Source organism: Dysidea avara, chromosome 6 (assembly GCF_963678975.1).
Source record: "Dysidea avara chromosome 6, odDysAvar1.4, whole genome shotgun sequence".
NCBI lineage: Eukaryota > Metazoa > Porifera > Demospongiae > Dictyoceratida > Dysideidae > Dysidea > Dysidea avara.
This window is the reverse complement of record NC_089277.1, coordinates 2,593,024-2,606,791: the sequence shown is the minus strand read 5'-3', so window position 1 is coordinate 2,606,791 and position 13,768 is coordinate 2,593,024. Positions and strand designations below refer to the sequence as shown.

The 13,768-nt window shown below is 39.4% G+C and overlaps 1 protein-coding gene across 1 annotated transcript in view; it reads right to left on the bottom strand.

Annotated features, from left to right (window-relative positions):
* LOC136258429 (proto-oncogene tyrosine-protein kinase ROS-like) overlaps positions 1-13,768 on the bottom strand; it is a 30,581-nt gene that overhangs the window by 3,950 nt on the left and 12,863 nt on the right. The window contains exons 4-10 of the mRNA XM_066051745.1: positions 10,733-10,808; positions 8,587-8,886; positions 8,268-8,393; positions 5,829-6,040; positions 4,840-4,931; positions 922-1,379; positions 752-847 (exon numbers count right to left, since the gene is read on the bottom strand). Coding sequence (XP_065907817.1) covers positions 752-847; positions 922-1,379; positions 4,840-4,931; positions 5,829-6,040; positions 8,268-8,393; positions 8,587-8,886; positions 10,733-10,808 — 1,360 coding nt within the window. The remainder of the gene's footprint in view (positions 1-751; positions 848-921; positions 1,380-4,839; positions 4,932-5,828; positions 6,041-8,267; positions 8,394-8,586; positions 8,887-10,732; positions 10,809-13,768) is intronic.

Genomic DNA, 13,768 nt, shown 5'->3' with positions numbered 1-13,768 from the left:
TGAAAAAGTAGCACTCTATCATGGTCTCAAGTTGAATACATCACTTGGCTTTGCCTCAAACTGTACTGGTCTCTTTCCCACAACCTCGTGTTATTTTTTTTCTTCCATATTGCACTTGTGGCAGTGCTTTAACTAGTACTAGTGCTATATTATTGAGGTAATTATAGCACGTAGAAGGTGATTAGTTATGTAGTGCCCAACCCTAAAATTGAGACAAAAAGGACAATTATTTGGAGAAGGCAAACTAGAGGTGGGAGGAGAAAGCACTCCAGAGGGCCTCTGGAGCAGAGGTGTCCATAATTTATACAGAGTGAAATTGACTGTCTCACTGAAGGCTGCTTGGTGAGTCAAAGTGTTGTATTTTCCATACACTAACAGTCTACATAACTGTACTGTATGAGTCATACAGTACATATAATTGTATAAATATAGTACCATTAGGCAGTTACAGTATGGTTATGTCACAAGAACACCCCGCAGGAATCTAGCTAATGTCAAATTCTAAGTCTAAGAAAACTTGCACACACTGTACAGCCATCACAAATCAGCTTCGGTTGTCATCTTTTAAAGCATGTCCAATCCATACAAGGAAGATTCTCTTTTACAGACAAAATGCTAATACCAAATGGAGATGTTTCTGTTGTATCTTTAACTATGAAGAGTTCAAAGTTTACTACATACGCTACTACATTAATTACAAGCTATAAAATAAATGGCATACCAGTGTAGTTAAATATAACTATTAACATACCAAAATCATTACTGTCATACTGGGGAGCACTCCAAGTGAAGTTAACAACAGTTTGGTTAGGATAATAATTCACCATGTTCACCGGACCAGGGGGTGCTGTAACAATACCTGCATGATACTGCAACACACACACGCACACACGCACACCTACACCCACAACACACACACACCTGGAAAAGGTTGCAGTTCCTCTCGAATCATGTACAACTGATTACTGATATCGTCCAAAGCAACTAAAGCAATAACATTACCAATAGTTAACTCTCTGAACTTTGCAAATATTATAAGTGCTGGATCGGAGACAGCTGAAAATGCTAAATAATCATTGTAAGACACCAAACTTCTAGCACCAACAGGGAAGCTTTGGGATTCATGGGGGTAGGACGTAGTTGCACCATCTTCCACTAAACTGTAAGACAACAGTTCACTACCAGAGATGTAGAACAATAAGTCAGCGTCAAGTCCAAGAGCCATCGCATTCACTCCATACATACTGTAGTTAGTTGCGATGCTGGAAATACGAAGTGCAATCAGTGGTGAAGAACAGTCTCCACTGGCAGCTGCTGACAGGTCTACTTGAAATATTCCTCCGATAGGTGATGGTGCGAGAATACTCCAATAGAAGTAGCTAACAATGAAGATTATGATGATATATGTGTACACTTAGAATTACAACATTGGCATACAGCCTTGTAGGTCCTGAGATCTCCTTACTTTGACTATTAAAAACTTAGTGTAAAAATAACTTCAAAATACAAAAATATATATATATATATGGCTAAGAGCACACACACAAAAAAACAAGGGTCCAACAAGTCAGCATGTTAAACCATAAACCTGCAGGCTGCAAAGAACTTTTGAGGATATTTAGACAATATGGGACATTAAGTACAGTACTATCCTGGCACCTTGGCAGTATTGGTTAGGTATAACCAAGCCCAAAAGTGCCTTCAGTACAACCCTAAATGCTCCCAATACATAGATTGTTACAAAACTAAAAAAAAATTCACTGCAATTTTCTACTACGGTTAGGCAATACTGAAAAAAGTGCACCATGATGGAAACATTTATTACGATATTATATGCTCATAAGAAAAATCATGTCATATTCGTATGTACAAGTTTTGCTATGGCTTGTACTGCTATATCCATCCTAGGGAGTATGGAAAACCCGGAATGCCGGAACAACCCGGATCAGCCAGAACAGTGCTATTTTTGTGATTGAATCACGTGCAAGTACTATAGCATACCACAAATTATAAAGACTCCATCGTGGAAAAAACAAAAAATTGTCTGCTAATATGTTCTGTAATATTATCCTTACTTGTAACAACTCTCAAGGATTCACCATGAAGAAACACGAGAGTGAGTGTTAATTGAGATAAGCATAAATCATTTATCTTAGAACAATCATCGGCTTTCTCCACCAAAAAATTATCTTAGCATTCCTAGTATACAATTGCTACAATAGCTACCCTGTAGCTAGAGTTGTTACATGAAGTAAGGATTATAATATAGAGCATATTAGCATACAAATTTTGTTTATTCCACGATGGAGTATTTATAATCTGTGGTATGCTAGTGCTTGCACATGATTCCAGTCGCTAAAATAACACTGTTCCAGCTGATCCGGGTTGTTCCAGCGTTCCGGGTTTTCCATACTCCCTCCATCCCATAAACAACTCCTCAGCTATAAGCACTGCATATAGCTCATATTAAAGTTGTATTTGTGAGGCAGTTACATTAATGCTATTATATTTTTAAAGCAATATTTTATAGTTATAACACGGTTACGAGGGATACGACAAAAATATATGTACAAGTGCCCTGAAGTACATATATTTTGTCACATCCCAAGTAATCGTGTTATAACTGTTATATTCTACAACCCAGTAGATGAAAAGATTATAGATAGTAAGTTATAGTGAAACAGCACCTCCTGGAGATGGAAATCACTAGAAATTCTTCATGGACCACGCCCATCTACTCGAGAATAGTGAAGGAGACAAGAATTCATCAAAAATCCTCCTTCCTCAGGCGAATAATTGTTGGTTGATTTAGGCGCTTGTTATTAGAGACTTGTTTACCGCTTAGATAAAGATTTTGCGGAATGTGTGAGAATACACCATATATGGTAAGCGTAGCCACAAAGCATGGTATATCAGTTATATATCACAGCGCGGCGCTTTTGATCTCAACCACAGGTGTGGTATATCATGATTTATCATAAATTATGTAGCAACTTGTTGAAAGCGTTTTAGGTCAATCTGAAGGATAGTTTGAGCTTAGTTTACCTAACCAATACTGCTTCATTGTCGTCACGGAAAAGTAAGGCTGGTTTTGGGTGATTATTTGTGGGCCATGCCCAATCCTTTGTGGTCCCTACTCCCTACTATACAGTAATATCATATTGTATGATAACATAAGTCATACTTCGATTACCCCAAAATTTAGTACTGATAAAGTATAAAGTTGAATTCATATACTAAGTTTGCAAGAAATCTGATAAGTGTCCCCATGTGCTATGAAAGTTTGTTCGCATAAAAGTTCTGTCACAGTTACAGGATAAACTACCTATGGAAATAACTTAAATTTGACGTGTGCATAGACTAGCCATTGTAGTAGTACCTTTTGATGGTTAGAAAAATAAAGTAGCAGCTACAGAGTTCTGTGTTTTAGTCATGTCCAACAGCTACAGAGTTACAAAGCAAAATCCTAACAAGTGTAAATCGTAGGTCAAGATACTCTAATAAAACAGTCACCGTGGAAAAAGATGCATGAAAAAATGTTGGAAATAAACCTACCAGAGTTTGAACGAGGGACCTCCATATTGAACACCCAAATCCTTAACTACTGAGCCATGCACAAAGGCACCTGACAGCTGAATAGACATTTAACAGTGAAAAAAAACAACTTTAGTTGTTATTGAGTTACAGTTGTCTGACAATCAATCAGCCAGTAAAAATTGCACTAATAGTAATAAAAATATTGTAGCAACTTACTTTTAGGTCACACTAAAGGCACTTTTGAGTTTGGCATTAATGCAGTAAAGGTGCCATAGAGGCAGTGGCGTATCTACACCCAGGCATTTGCCCAGGCATCAGCTCACCTTGCCTGGGCATCAGAAAATCTTCTGGCGTGGCAGCCACACATGAAAATACACTGCTCACAATTCAGTAATTACGATTCTATCCACCATTGACTGCAGCGAACATTTGCAGCGAATTCTTGCATGGAAAATAAGCGCTGCGCGTTTAATTAAGAGTCTGACTTCTAATAACAGCCCCGTAGATTACGAGTTACTATATTTAAATCTGAAAAACGGAGATGTGCCCGCCCAAAATCTAGTGAATAGTGCCAATTTGTAGTCTCAGATAGTTTGGAGTTTGCCTGTATATAGACTGTGTGAAGTGGAAAACGACTAGCTGTTTGGCTACTTGATTTCAGCAGGTAGCGGTCTAATTCTGAATAATCAGTGCCCAGATTTATTGTGATACCAACTACGATGAAGGAATGTCAAGGGAATAACGTGAGAGAACTACTGACGATACTTTGTAGGACCACTCAGCAGGGCGTGGTAGAGTTGGTGGGTGGTTGCAGGGAATGGATGCCCCTAGTGAGTATGTGGATGAAACGGTGTCATGACGGTTTTGTGATCTGCACAAGTACGAGTCAATGCAAGAAATCTATCGGTTCAGTAGTTTTGACGGTTTTTGTTTATTATGAGTTCGAAGTATCCTGTTGTGTGGCACGTGATGCTGCAGTCCCACAATCGATTGCATGCATCATAGCTAGAGACTAGTATGGAGTGATTGCAGACTGATGAGCTATTATATATGCTACAGATAAGAGTTAATAACTGTAGCTAGCCATGCTATGCACTTGAAAACAACAATTTGATGAATGCACGTATGAACCCACACAGACTGTTCACTGGACTAGGTGTACAGGTAAATGGGCGTGCCCGGACATCACATATGGGCTAGATACGCCCCTGCATAGAGGTACTGTGAGACTGAATAATATTTGTAATAAAGTACAAGTCTACACGATCCCTTTCATGTAAAGTCTCCCGACATAACACTCACCCATGAACTGGATCAACCTCTATATCACTGACACATGTAATAGGGGTACTGATACAATCTACATCCCCACCATTTATCATCGACCTCATAATCTAAAAATTATAGACAGTGAATATAAACAGTTGACTGACATTATTTAATGCATATACAGCATACACTTGTTTTTCTAGATCCCAACAGCCTAAGGTGATGCTAAAAATAGTCATTTTTAGTGGAGTTAATGGATCAGGGATCATGAAGTTGGGCCCAAAAGTATCAGCTAAAAGCCAGCTCAACTTTTCTTTCACAACAGCATAGCGGTATTTGTTAGGCATAATCAACCCAAAAATACTTTCAAATCCTTTCCAACAAAATAATTAGACACTTGTAATAGATCGCTTTGAGGACTTAACACTTGAGGTGGCATCAACAATTTATTGTTGAGGCACAGTCAAGGTAATTTAGTCACTGATGGCTTTTTAAAATCTTTTAAATTATGAGTCTCTGACTATTTTTCAGACAAGAACCTACAAGCAGTGAATTAATGTACAGACTTCTCATTGTAAACATCAGGACAAGTTACAGCAAGCAATAAACTGTGATAATAGTTTGTAAACTGGATGAATTTATATTTGAGGTGAGCACCTACATGATAGTAGAGAGAGATGGGACATTAAGGAGGACAAAGGTATATCCATGATGCGTGAATTGCAGCTGCTGCTGTTAGTGAACAGGAATGAAACAAAGTTGTTAAACAGCGATAAAGAAAAACAGAAAACAACACATCAGTCAATTAGATTAGTCAGCTAATTTTTTTTCATAGAAATTTGTTGGCAGGGTTTGGCAAAGACATTTTTGGGCTTCTACGTACAATACTGCCAAGCCGTTATGAAGAAATGGTGAGGCTGGTTTTTGGGATGGACAATAAAAAAGCCCAAATCTTACTACCGTACTGTTTGATAACAGGCCATTTATTGCTATCCCACTACTAGGGTCCACTATCAGCTTACCGTACAGTGAGTGTTATTGACCACTTCTTGCCAGTACATCATATTGTTCAACCAGTCTACTGTTATTAGTGATATGTCTTGTGATCTCTGAAGAACTACTTCACCATTACTAAGGGACACAGTTTCTCCCTGCCTGTCAGTATAGTATCTGGTGATTGTTCTGTTTGATAAGCTGGTATAAGTGTAGTTGTTTAGAGGTTGATATCCAATACCTTTAGTGGGGATAAAAGATGTGTTCACTAATAGAAACTTTAGACAAGTTACGGCTTTAAAAACCAGTACCACTTTAGAACTGATTGCTTTACCAGTTCATGACCTCTAATATTAGATATACTATTCAATCACAAGTGTTCACACGTTTGAATAAATGACACCCGCTACTGTACATAGAGCTCTGTTACATGACTCTAATAGAATATACATCTACTAAAAAAAATACACAAACAGATTGCTGAGATACAAGAGTCAAACAAGTCAATGTGTTATAACTGCTCTATGACTACAATGGCACATGTCAAACACTTTAAAGCTTAACAATTGAAATTGTCACACATACTCAACTCAGACTCGATGGATATGGTACACACCAGTGATGGTCTGCTACACAACCCTTGCTAAGAATAATACATGTATATATTTCACTATACAGTAACTTTATATATATATAAATTCTCAGTAGCTACTTACCTACTCCTGACTTATAGAAATTATTGTTTTTCCCTTAGTCTCTACAATATACATTGATTTGAAGAGAGATCTGTGTGTGGCAATTTCAAGTGTTAGGCTTTAAGGTGGTGCTGAACTGATTAAGAAGTCCAGCCGCACAAAACAATTTGTTTCAACCCACACACTTAATGAGCTAATATAGGGTGGCTCAAAACTTCACTAGTGCACAACTTAATCTACACACCAGAAAGCTATTGTGATAGCCTGCGATAGCCTGTGATGCTTTAGTTTAGCATACAAAATTTCGTGAAAAAGAACACCTTCATTTCACACCTATATAACTGTGAAGCTTTGAACCGGTACTTGGCCACTGAACAACCTAGCACTAAGCCACTTCAGTTCCATGGTCTGAAAGAGCTTGCTCTGTTAGTGCAGTGAGGCACAACATGCTGTCCAATTGATTTTGTATGGCTGCCCTTAACCACCTTAAGGTATTTGACATGCTACATGCTGGCTTGGTTGACTCTTAATTCTTTTGTTCCATCTCCATAATGTCTACACCACTTTGTGTAGCTTTTATAAATCCACTTATGGATAATATGATACTGATGTAAAACAAAAGGTACTGGTGGAACATTATAATATATTATGCAAGTATAAGGATAAATTTGGAATTTAGGGATCACAGAAAAATAAGTCGCCTACACGTTACAGATATGATTAAATGTCCAGTAGTATACCTGCATGTGTAAGTGACCTCCCTTGTTTTGATCCCTAAAAATTCCCAATACTTGTTTACTGTTTTTGTAACACTATTATGACTAGTGAGCCCACACATAAGTTACTAATCTCATTGAGTAACACTAGCCACAAAGAAATAGGACACAAAGGAGGACAATGGTAAGTCCATGATGCGTGCATTGTATGTATTGTAGTATACCAAAAGGCACAAATCAGACTGAAGCGACATCAAGCAGCAAAAAAAAGCAAGCCCTTAGCCTTAGCTGTTACTGAGTTACGCTTGTCTGAAGGCATCAATCGGTTGGTTGATTGGTCAGTCAGAAAAATCCACTCAATAATTAAAAAAAAAATTCCATAGCAACCTATCTGAAGCATTTTTGGCTGTTCTGGAGACACTTTTGGGCTTGACTCTACCTAACCAATACGGCCAAGGTTCCATGAAGAAGAGGGTATAATTTCTGGTCACTAGTTTTTGGTAATTATATAGTACTGTATCAATCATGCACAGTCATTAACAGCACCAGTGTATTGTTTCCTTGTAGTTGAGTGTAGTTTGTACAACATAGCTTTGATCTATCCAACAATAGGTACCGTATAACATGCTGTGGTCAGCAATGTGTATGTAAGTCAAGTAGGCAAAAACATTGTGTACTTAATACAAAGGTGTGTATACTTATGAAGAACTGAAATATTCATCTTCTTATTCTCTATATTTACACTAATCTACAGGAAAATCTGTTTCATACAGTACCTTTTCCATTTTACTCCATATTTACTAGTGGGCCCATACTCCTTCCAAATAACTTTTAAGGCTTCTTTTGTGGTTGGTGTAGTGTTTTTAGGTGAGTGTTCTATTAGGATTCTGCAGTAGGCAACTTCTGTTATGAACCAAGTAGTTCATGATAAAAACTTATTAATGAATTACTTGCAATACATCTAATACATCCATCAAAAGTTTACAATAACTTTTTTTGCATTATGAGCCATCCAGTCATACTACTACAGTTACTACAAACAGTGTACAACAGTTACCTGAGATGCCATTTAAAGCTAGCAGTGGTGTGGCAAGATTTGAAGTACCCGTACTAGCACTGCTCTCATCAGTATAGTAGAAATAAACAGAAGTGGCATCTGAATACAGCAGGAAGCCTGGAGTAACTGTAAAGAAGACAGCAAGCAGCATAATAATTGTTTAGAGAAATGTAAGAAGTAAATGTTTAAAATTCACACCTCATTCTTTATTTTAATACTTAAAATTGCCATTGGAACCTTAATTTAGCATTCATTTATCCACTAAATACAACAATGTAAACTTTTATAATAAACTCAATACACATACTAACTAGCTCACCACTTTGAGGAGGTGTGGTCACAAATATTATTTCACTGGGGTCACTAAGTCCAACACTGTTTTCTGCTTGTACTAGAAAACCATAGTGAGTATTGGGTGATAAGGGTGTGATTGTCTTCAATGTGGTGCCACTAGTATCATCCCGTGGGTCAGTGTCACTCCCATTCTGAGCAGCATAGGTGATGTGGTAGATATGTACATTCTCAATCGTGGCATTAGGTTGCTGCCACTCTAACACGATAGAAAAGCTGTTTTCTGGATGGCCAGTTAATGATATTGGTGGACTGGGTACCTCCGTTGCTACATAAAGTAAGAATTTTCACAAACACACACACACACACACACACACACAAACACACACACACACACACACACAAACAAACACACACACACACACACAAAAACACACACTGTATACATAATGCTGAAAACCATCTGTATGTCCGGCTGCACATGCAAACCCTTTGCTATCATCTTACAAGTCACTATATGTGTTGAAGTGGTACCTGTGCCGAACAAAGTGCTCATCATTTGTTAAAGTTGCTATTAAATGAAGCTTCTAATGGCCACTGTTTGTCGTTAAATTCCAGGGTACCTGTTTCTCGTTAATGTATTCCTGAGCATTAATAGCAGTGTTAACAGCACACCACCTGTTAGCAAGGTATTCTGTGAACTCAATGGTTTAGTTAAGCAAGCTTAAGAGACTGTATGTGCACCATGACAAGCTTCAACAATTCACTATTTAGCATATAACAGGATAGTATATGTGGGTTAATTTAGCAGAGGTGAAACTACGATAATGACTGATACTCACGTTTAACAGTGCAAACTACTAGTACCAACAGCATATACCATAATCAGTAATTCATGAATTAAAAAAACATCATCATTCTTTCAATCAAATACCTAACCCCACTAGCTTCAAAATTCAATACTCTCCACTCCCCCCAGTAGGACCATAGATGTTATACATAACATGGATTGGAAATGCACATAAATAATTTCTTGTTATGGTGCGCTACTTTTAAAGATGTTGACAGCCTGTTCACAGGCCTTTTCTCTTGGTTATGTAGTAGTGTAGACGTTAAGGGTGGTTACTGTATTTGACCGGTTAATAGCTGCAGCTTGTATAATAGCTGACTCCGGACAGTAGCCACTTTAAAGCCTAGAATTATTGTAATAAGAGCCGCCATCGGATAAGAGCCGCAGCTTGAATCTGAACATACTGTTGCAAGTGTTGATAAGACATGTTTGAAGCAGAAACCTGGCAAAGGAGTTGTTTTAAGCCAGGAAATAGCATTTTGAGAAAAGTTAGAATGAATGACAACATTGACAGATGATTAAACAAGGTCAGTCAGCACGAATCTGTATAAATGCCACGGGCTTCTGACACACAAGCTCATAGTAGCCACTCTCGGACGGTAGCCGTCTTCGCATAGTAGCCGCAGGGTTTTGCTTGCTGAAAGTTATAGTAGCCGCGGCTATTAACCAGTCAAATACGGTATGTTGTGTACTGAACAAGAACATGGCGTGTTTGCTGATACCTGAGGCAATAGCATTGGCGACAAGTGGATAGTGGCAGGTGAGTATCAGCTTATATCTCAGCAGTGCTGCTATTAACCAACTAGTGATGGCTGTATTAGCATTGCCTATTAAATACTTGATATGTTACAATAAAGCTTTAACTGAAGTCTTACTCTGTTAGGGTAAAATAATTACAAAATGTAGCACCTGTTTTGACTTTGTTTTATCGAAGTGGAAGAGCTATACAGTAAGTCTATTTACATTGTACCTGTTATAAGTGGTGCAAGCAACAGAATAGAAGCAGTGCTGAACATTTAGTTTCTTCAGGAAAATTACAAAACTGTTCCGTAACACTATAATTCAATTTAATGAGAATTTTGCCGTGTCTAACCAAGCTAGCCTCCAGTTAATGTAGGTGGTACTTTACCCAGCTGTAAATGACAAACACCACTTAGTAGCTTACAAGAGAGCGAAATACTCACTGTAATAACCAAATTTATTTCGCACACAGTAGGATACATTTATTAACATGCATTTATATGCGCGTTTCCAATCCATGTTAAGTATAATATCTATGGTAGCACACACATAATACATAATACTACAATACACATGCACTTACCTATGATGGTACCAGATGTGACGCATAAAAGACAATTTCCACACTCATTGGGTGAATTAAACAGGCACACTCTGACCTGCATGAAATAACAATTCTGATAAACCTATTACTACAGTTTCTGAAGACTTCACAGATTTCACAGCTACTATTGACCCAAATTTTACAGCCACAAAAATTGTCTTACGTAAAATGAGTATTATTCCATAATGATCCGATATATGCACTGTATCTATCTGTACAAAAGCTAGGGTGTTATTCCCTATTAGTGATACTGGATCCGGCACTTAAACAAGCTCAGTATCTATTCAGGCCCAGGCATTTATTGCTTAGAAGGCAAAGCAGTGCTAAGAGTGTCTATACCATTGTCTTAGTTTGGAATCTTAACCTTTGCAATTAAAAAAAAAATATATATATATATATATATATATGAGGTGAATCTGGTATATAGACTCACGTACATAGTAAGCAACCAAAGTGTTTATTACAACAAGTACACGAAAAATTTGGAATTTTCAACTAGAGTAGGGACCATAGCACATCGATAAAAAATACTGAAACAAGCTGGAGTAGTGCATGATATTAAATCATAGTAAAACAATAAGAAGTGTTATATCCCTACTGTGCATTTCCATTATGGTATCTTGAGCACAGTAGGGATATAACACTTCTTATTGTTTTACTGTGATTTAATATCGTGCAATACTCTAACTTGTTTCAGTACATTTTATTGATGTGCTATGGTCCCTACTCTAGATAGTTGAAAACTCCGAATCTTTCTGTGTACTTGTTTGTTAACTTTTTTTGTAAATATTATTATTGTGACTGGTGAACCCACGCATACTGCATCTGAAATGGCATCATGCGCCCCAACTATATCAATTATTGTCTGAAAAGTGAAATATACTATCCATTATATTTCAGAAGGCTCAGTCTAACATATCAATGGTGTTTGGCCTAATTCTTAATATTACCAGCTGTTAGCAGTCGTTATTACATGGGCGTGCGCTCCACGTGCTATTCAGCACATGCTCATGGAAAAACCTTATAAATACCCACCACGTTTCACACCTTCGACCTTTTCTTTAGCTCACCATTGTTGGTAGTGTTATATCGAAAGTGTCTTTATGGATAGTAGTCTCATCACGTTATCCGAAGCCGGAGGCTTCATTCAGCAGTTTCAACAGCTACAGCAGCAGATGAAGCAGATCCAAGACACACTGCGCATCACTCAGCCCGCTACCTCTTCGCCAGATGCCGGAAGCAGCCCTCCCAACGGCACTCCTAGGACGGGATTATCATGGGCGGAGGAAATGGACCATTGCGACCCTCCTGGTGAAGAAAGATCGTCGACATCTACTCGCGTTCCGCGGAAGGTGGCAGAAGTGAGCGAGCGCACAGAACAACATCTGACGCGTAGTTTCGCATGCTTGGACAATGAGGATCGGCGTAAATTGGCTGACTCCTTTGCCCTACCGAAGGTAGCGGTAACAAAGACCCCGGAACTAGACAAAATCATGGTGGCACAGTGCTCGAAGAGCACTAGGAGCAATGACTAAGCCCTCGCCAGGATCCAGGCCTTGAATTTGGACGCTCTTGGCCCCCTGACAGAACTGTTGGAACTACTCAACAGGGAGGAGGAAGACGTTCTGGATGACCTGCAAGGAACGAGTGGGGTATGCAGTGGAGTCTGCAATCACCCTTCTGGGCAATGCCTTTACACAGATGTCAACCCTACGCCGCCAAAAAGTACTCGAAGAGTACAATAAGGAGCTGTTGACATTTGCCCAAGGAAAGGATAGAGAGGCAGAGTTTCTCAAGGCTGCTCCAGAACTTTTTGGGCCGAAGTTTCCTCGGGACGCCACTGAGCACCTGGAACAACTGGCAGCTCTGCAGAAGGCGAAGTCTTCAAGTAACAGCAACAACAACTCATTGGTTTTTCGGAAGCCCCCCTCCTACCACCCTGGTCACCACCGATACTACAATCCAAGGCAGCGACCACAACCCTACTCTCGGCAAAGCAAAGGAGGAGGGGGGCATACCAAGAAGGTGCCGAAGGGACCCAAATGACAATTAATGAACAATTGTATGTCTCTTTACAATTTAATAACTGTCAATCCTATGTTGCTGAAAGCACAAAGCATGGGGTTCAAAAGTCCACCAAAGGCAATGGAAGCTTTGATGGTGGCAGGGAGGCTGGCCTCCTTTGTAGACGCCTGGAGGGTGTTAACAGGGGATCTGTGGGTACTAGATACCATAGTGGGTTACCAGATACCCTTCAAGGAGATGCCAGTGCAGGCTCAGAGACCTCCAGAAGCCAGGTTCTCGAAGGAACAGAAAGTCCTGTTGAGAACAGAGATAGAGTCCCTTCTCCAGAAGGGTGCAATCTCACCTCAGATATCCAACTCAGAGGGCTTTCACTCCAATCTGTTTCTAGTCCCCAAGAAGAATGGTCAGATGAGACCAGTCATCAACCTGAAGCAGCTCAATCAGTGAGTGGAGACACCTCACTTCAAGATGGAGGGTATCTCAACCCTACGGGACCTCCTGAGAGCTGGGGACTGGATGGTGAAGGTGGATCTGAAAGATGCCTATTTCACCATCCCAGTTCATCTCAACATCAACAGTATCTGAGGTTTACAGTGGACGGCAATTGCTATCAATTTGCATGCCTGCCATTCGGCCTGTCATGTGCCCCGTGGACATTCACCAAGGTAATGAAACCTCTGATGGGTCTTGTGAGGGCATGGGGCATCAGAATAATAATTTACATAGACGACATGTTGGTACTGTCAGAATCTAAGGAGATGGCAGCCCAACATTTAGAAGTACTGACATTCCTCCTAGAAGCCCTAGGCTTCATAGTCAACGGGGAGAAATCTATTCTGTGCCCATCCCAGGAACTGGAGTTGCTAGGGTTGTTAGTAGATTCACAGAGCCTTCAGCTCAAGCTACCCATCGAGAAGATAAAGCAGATCCGCAAGGAAGCAGGGCAGCTTCAACGGAAGGGATCTCTGACAGCCCGACAGCTCTCCCAGT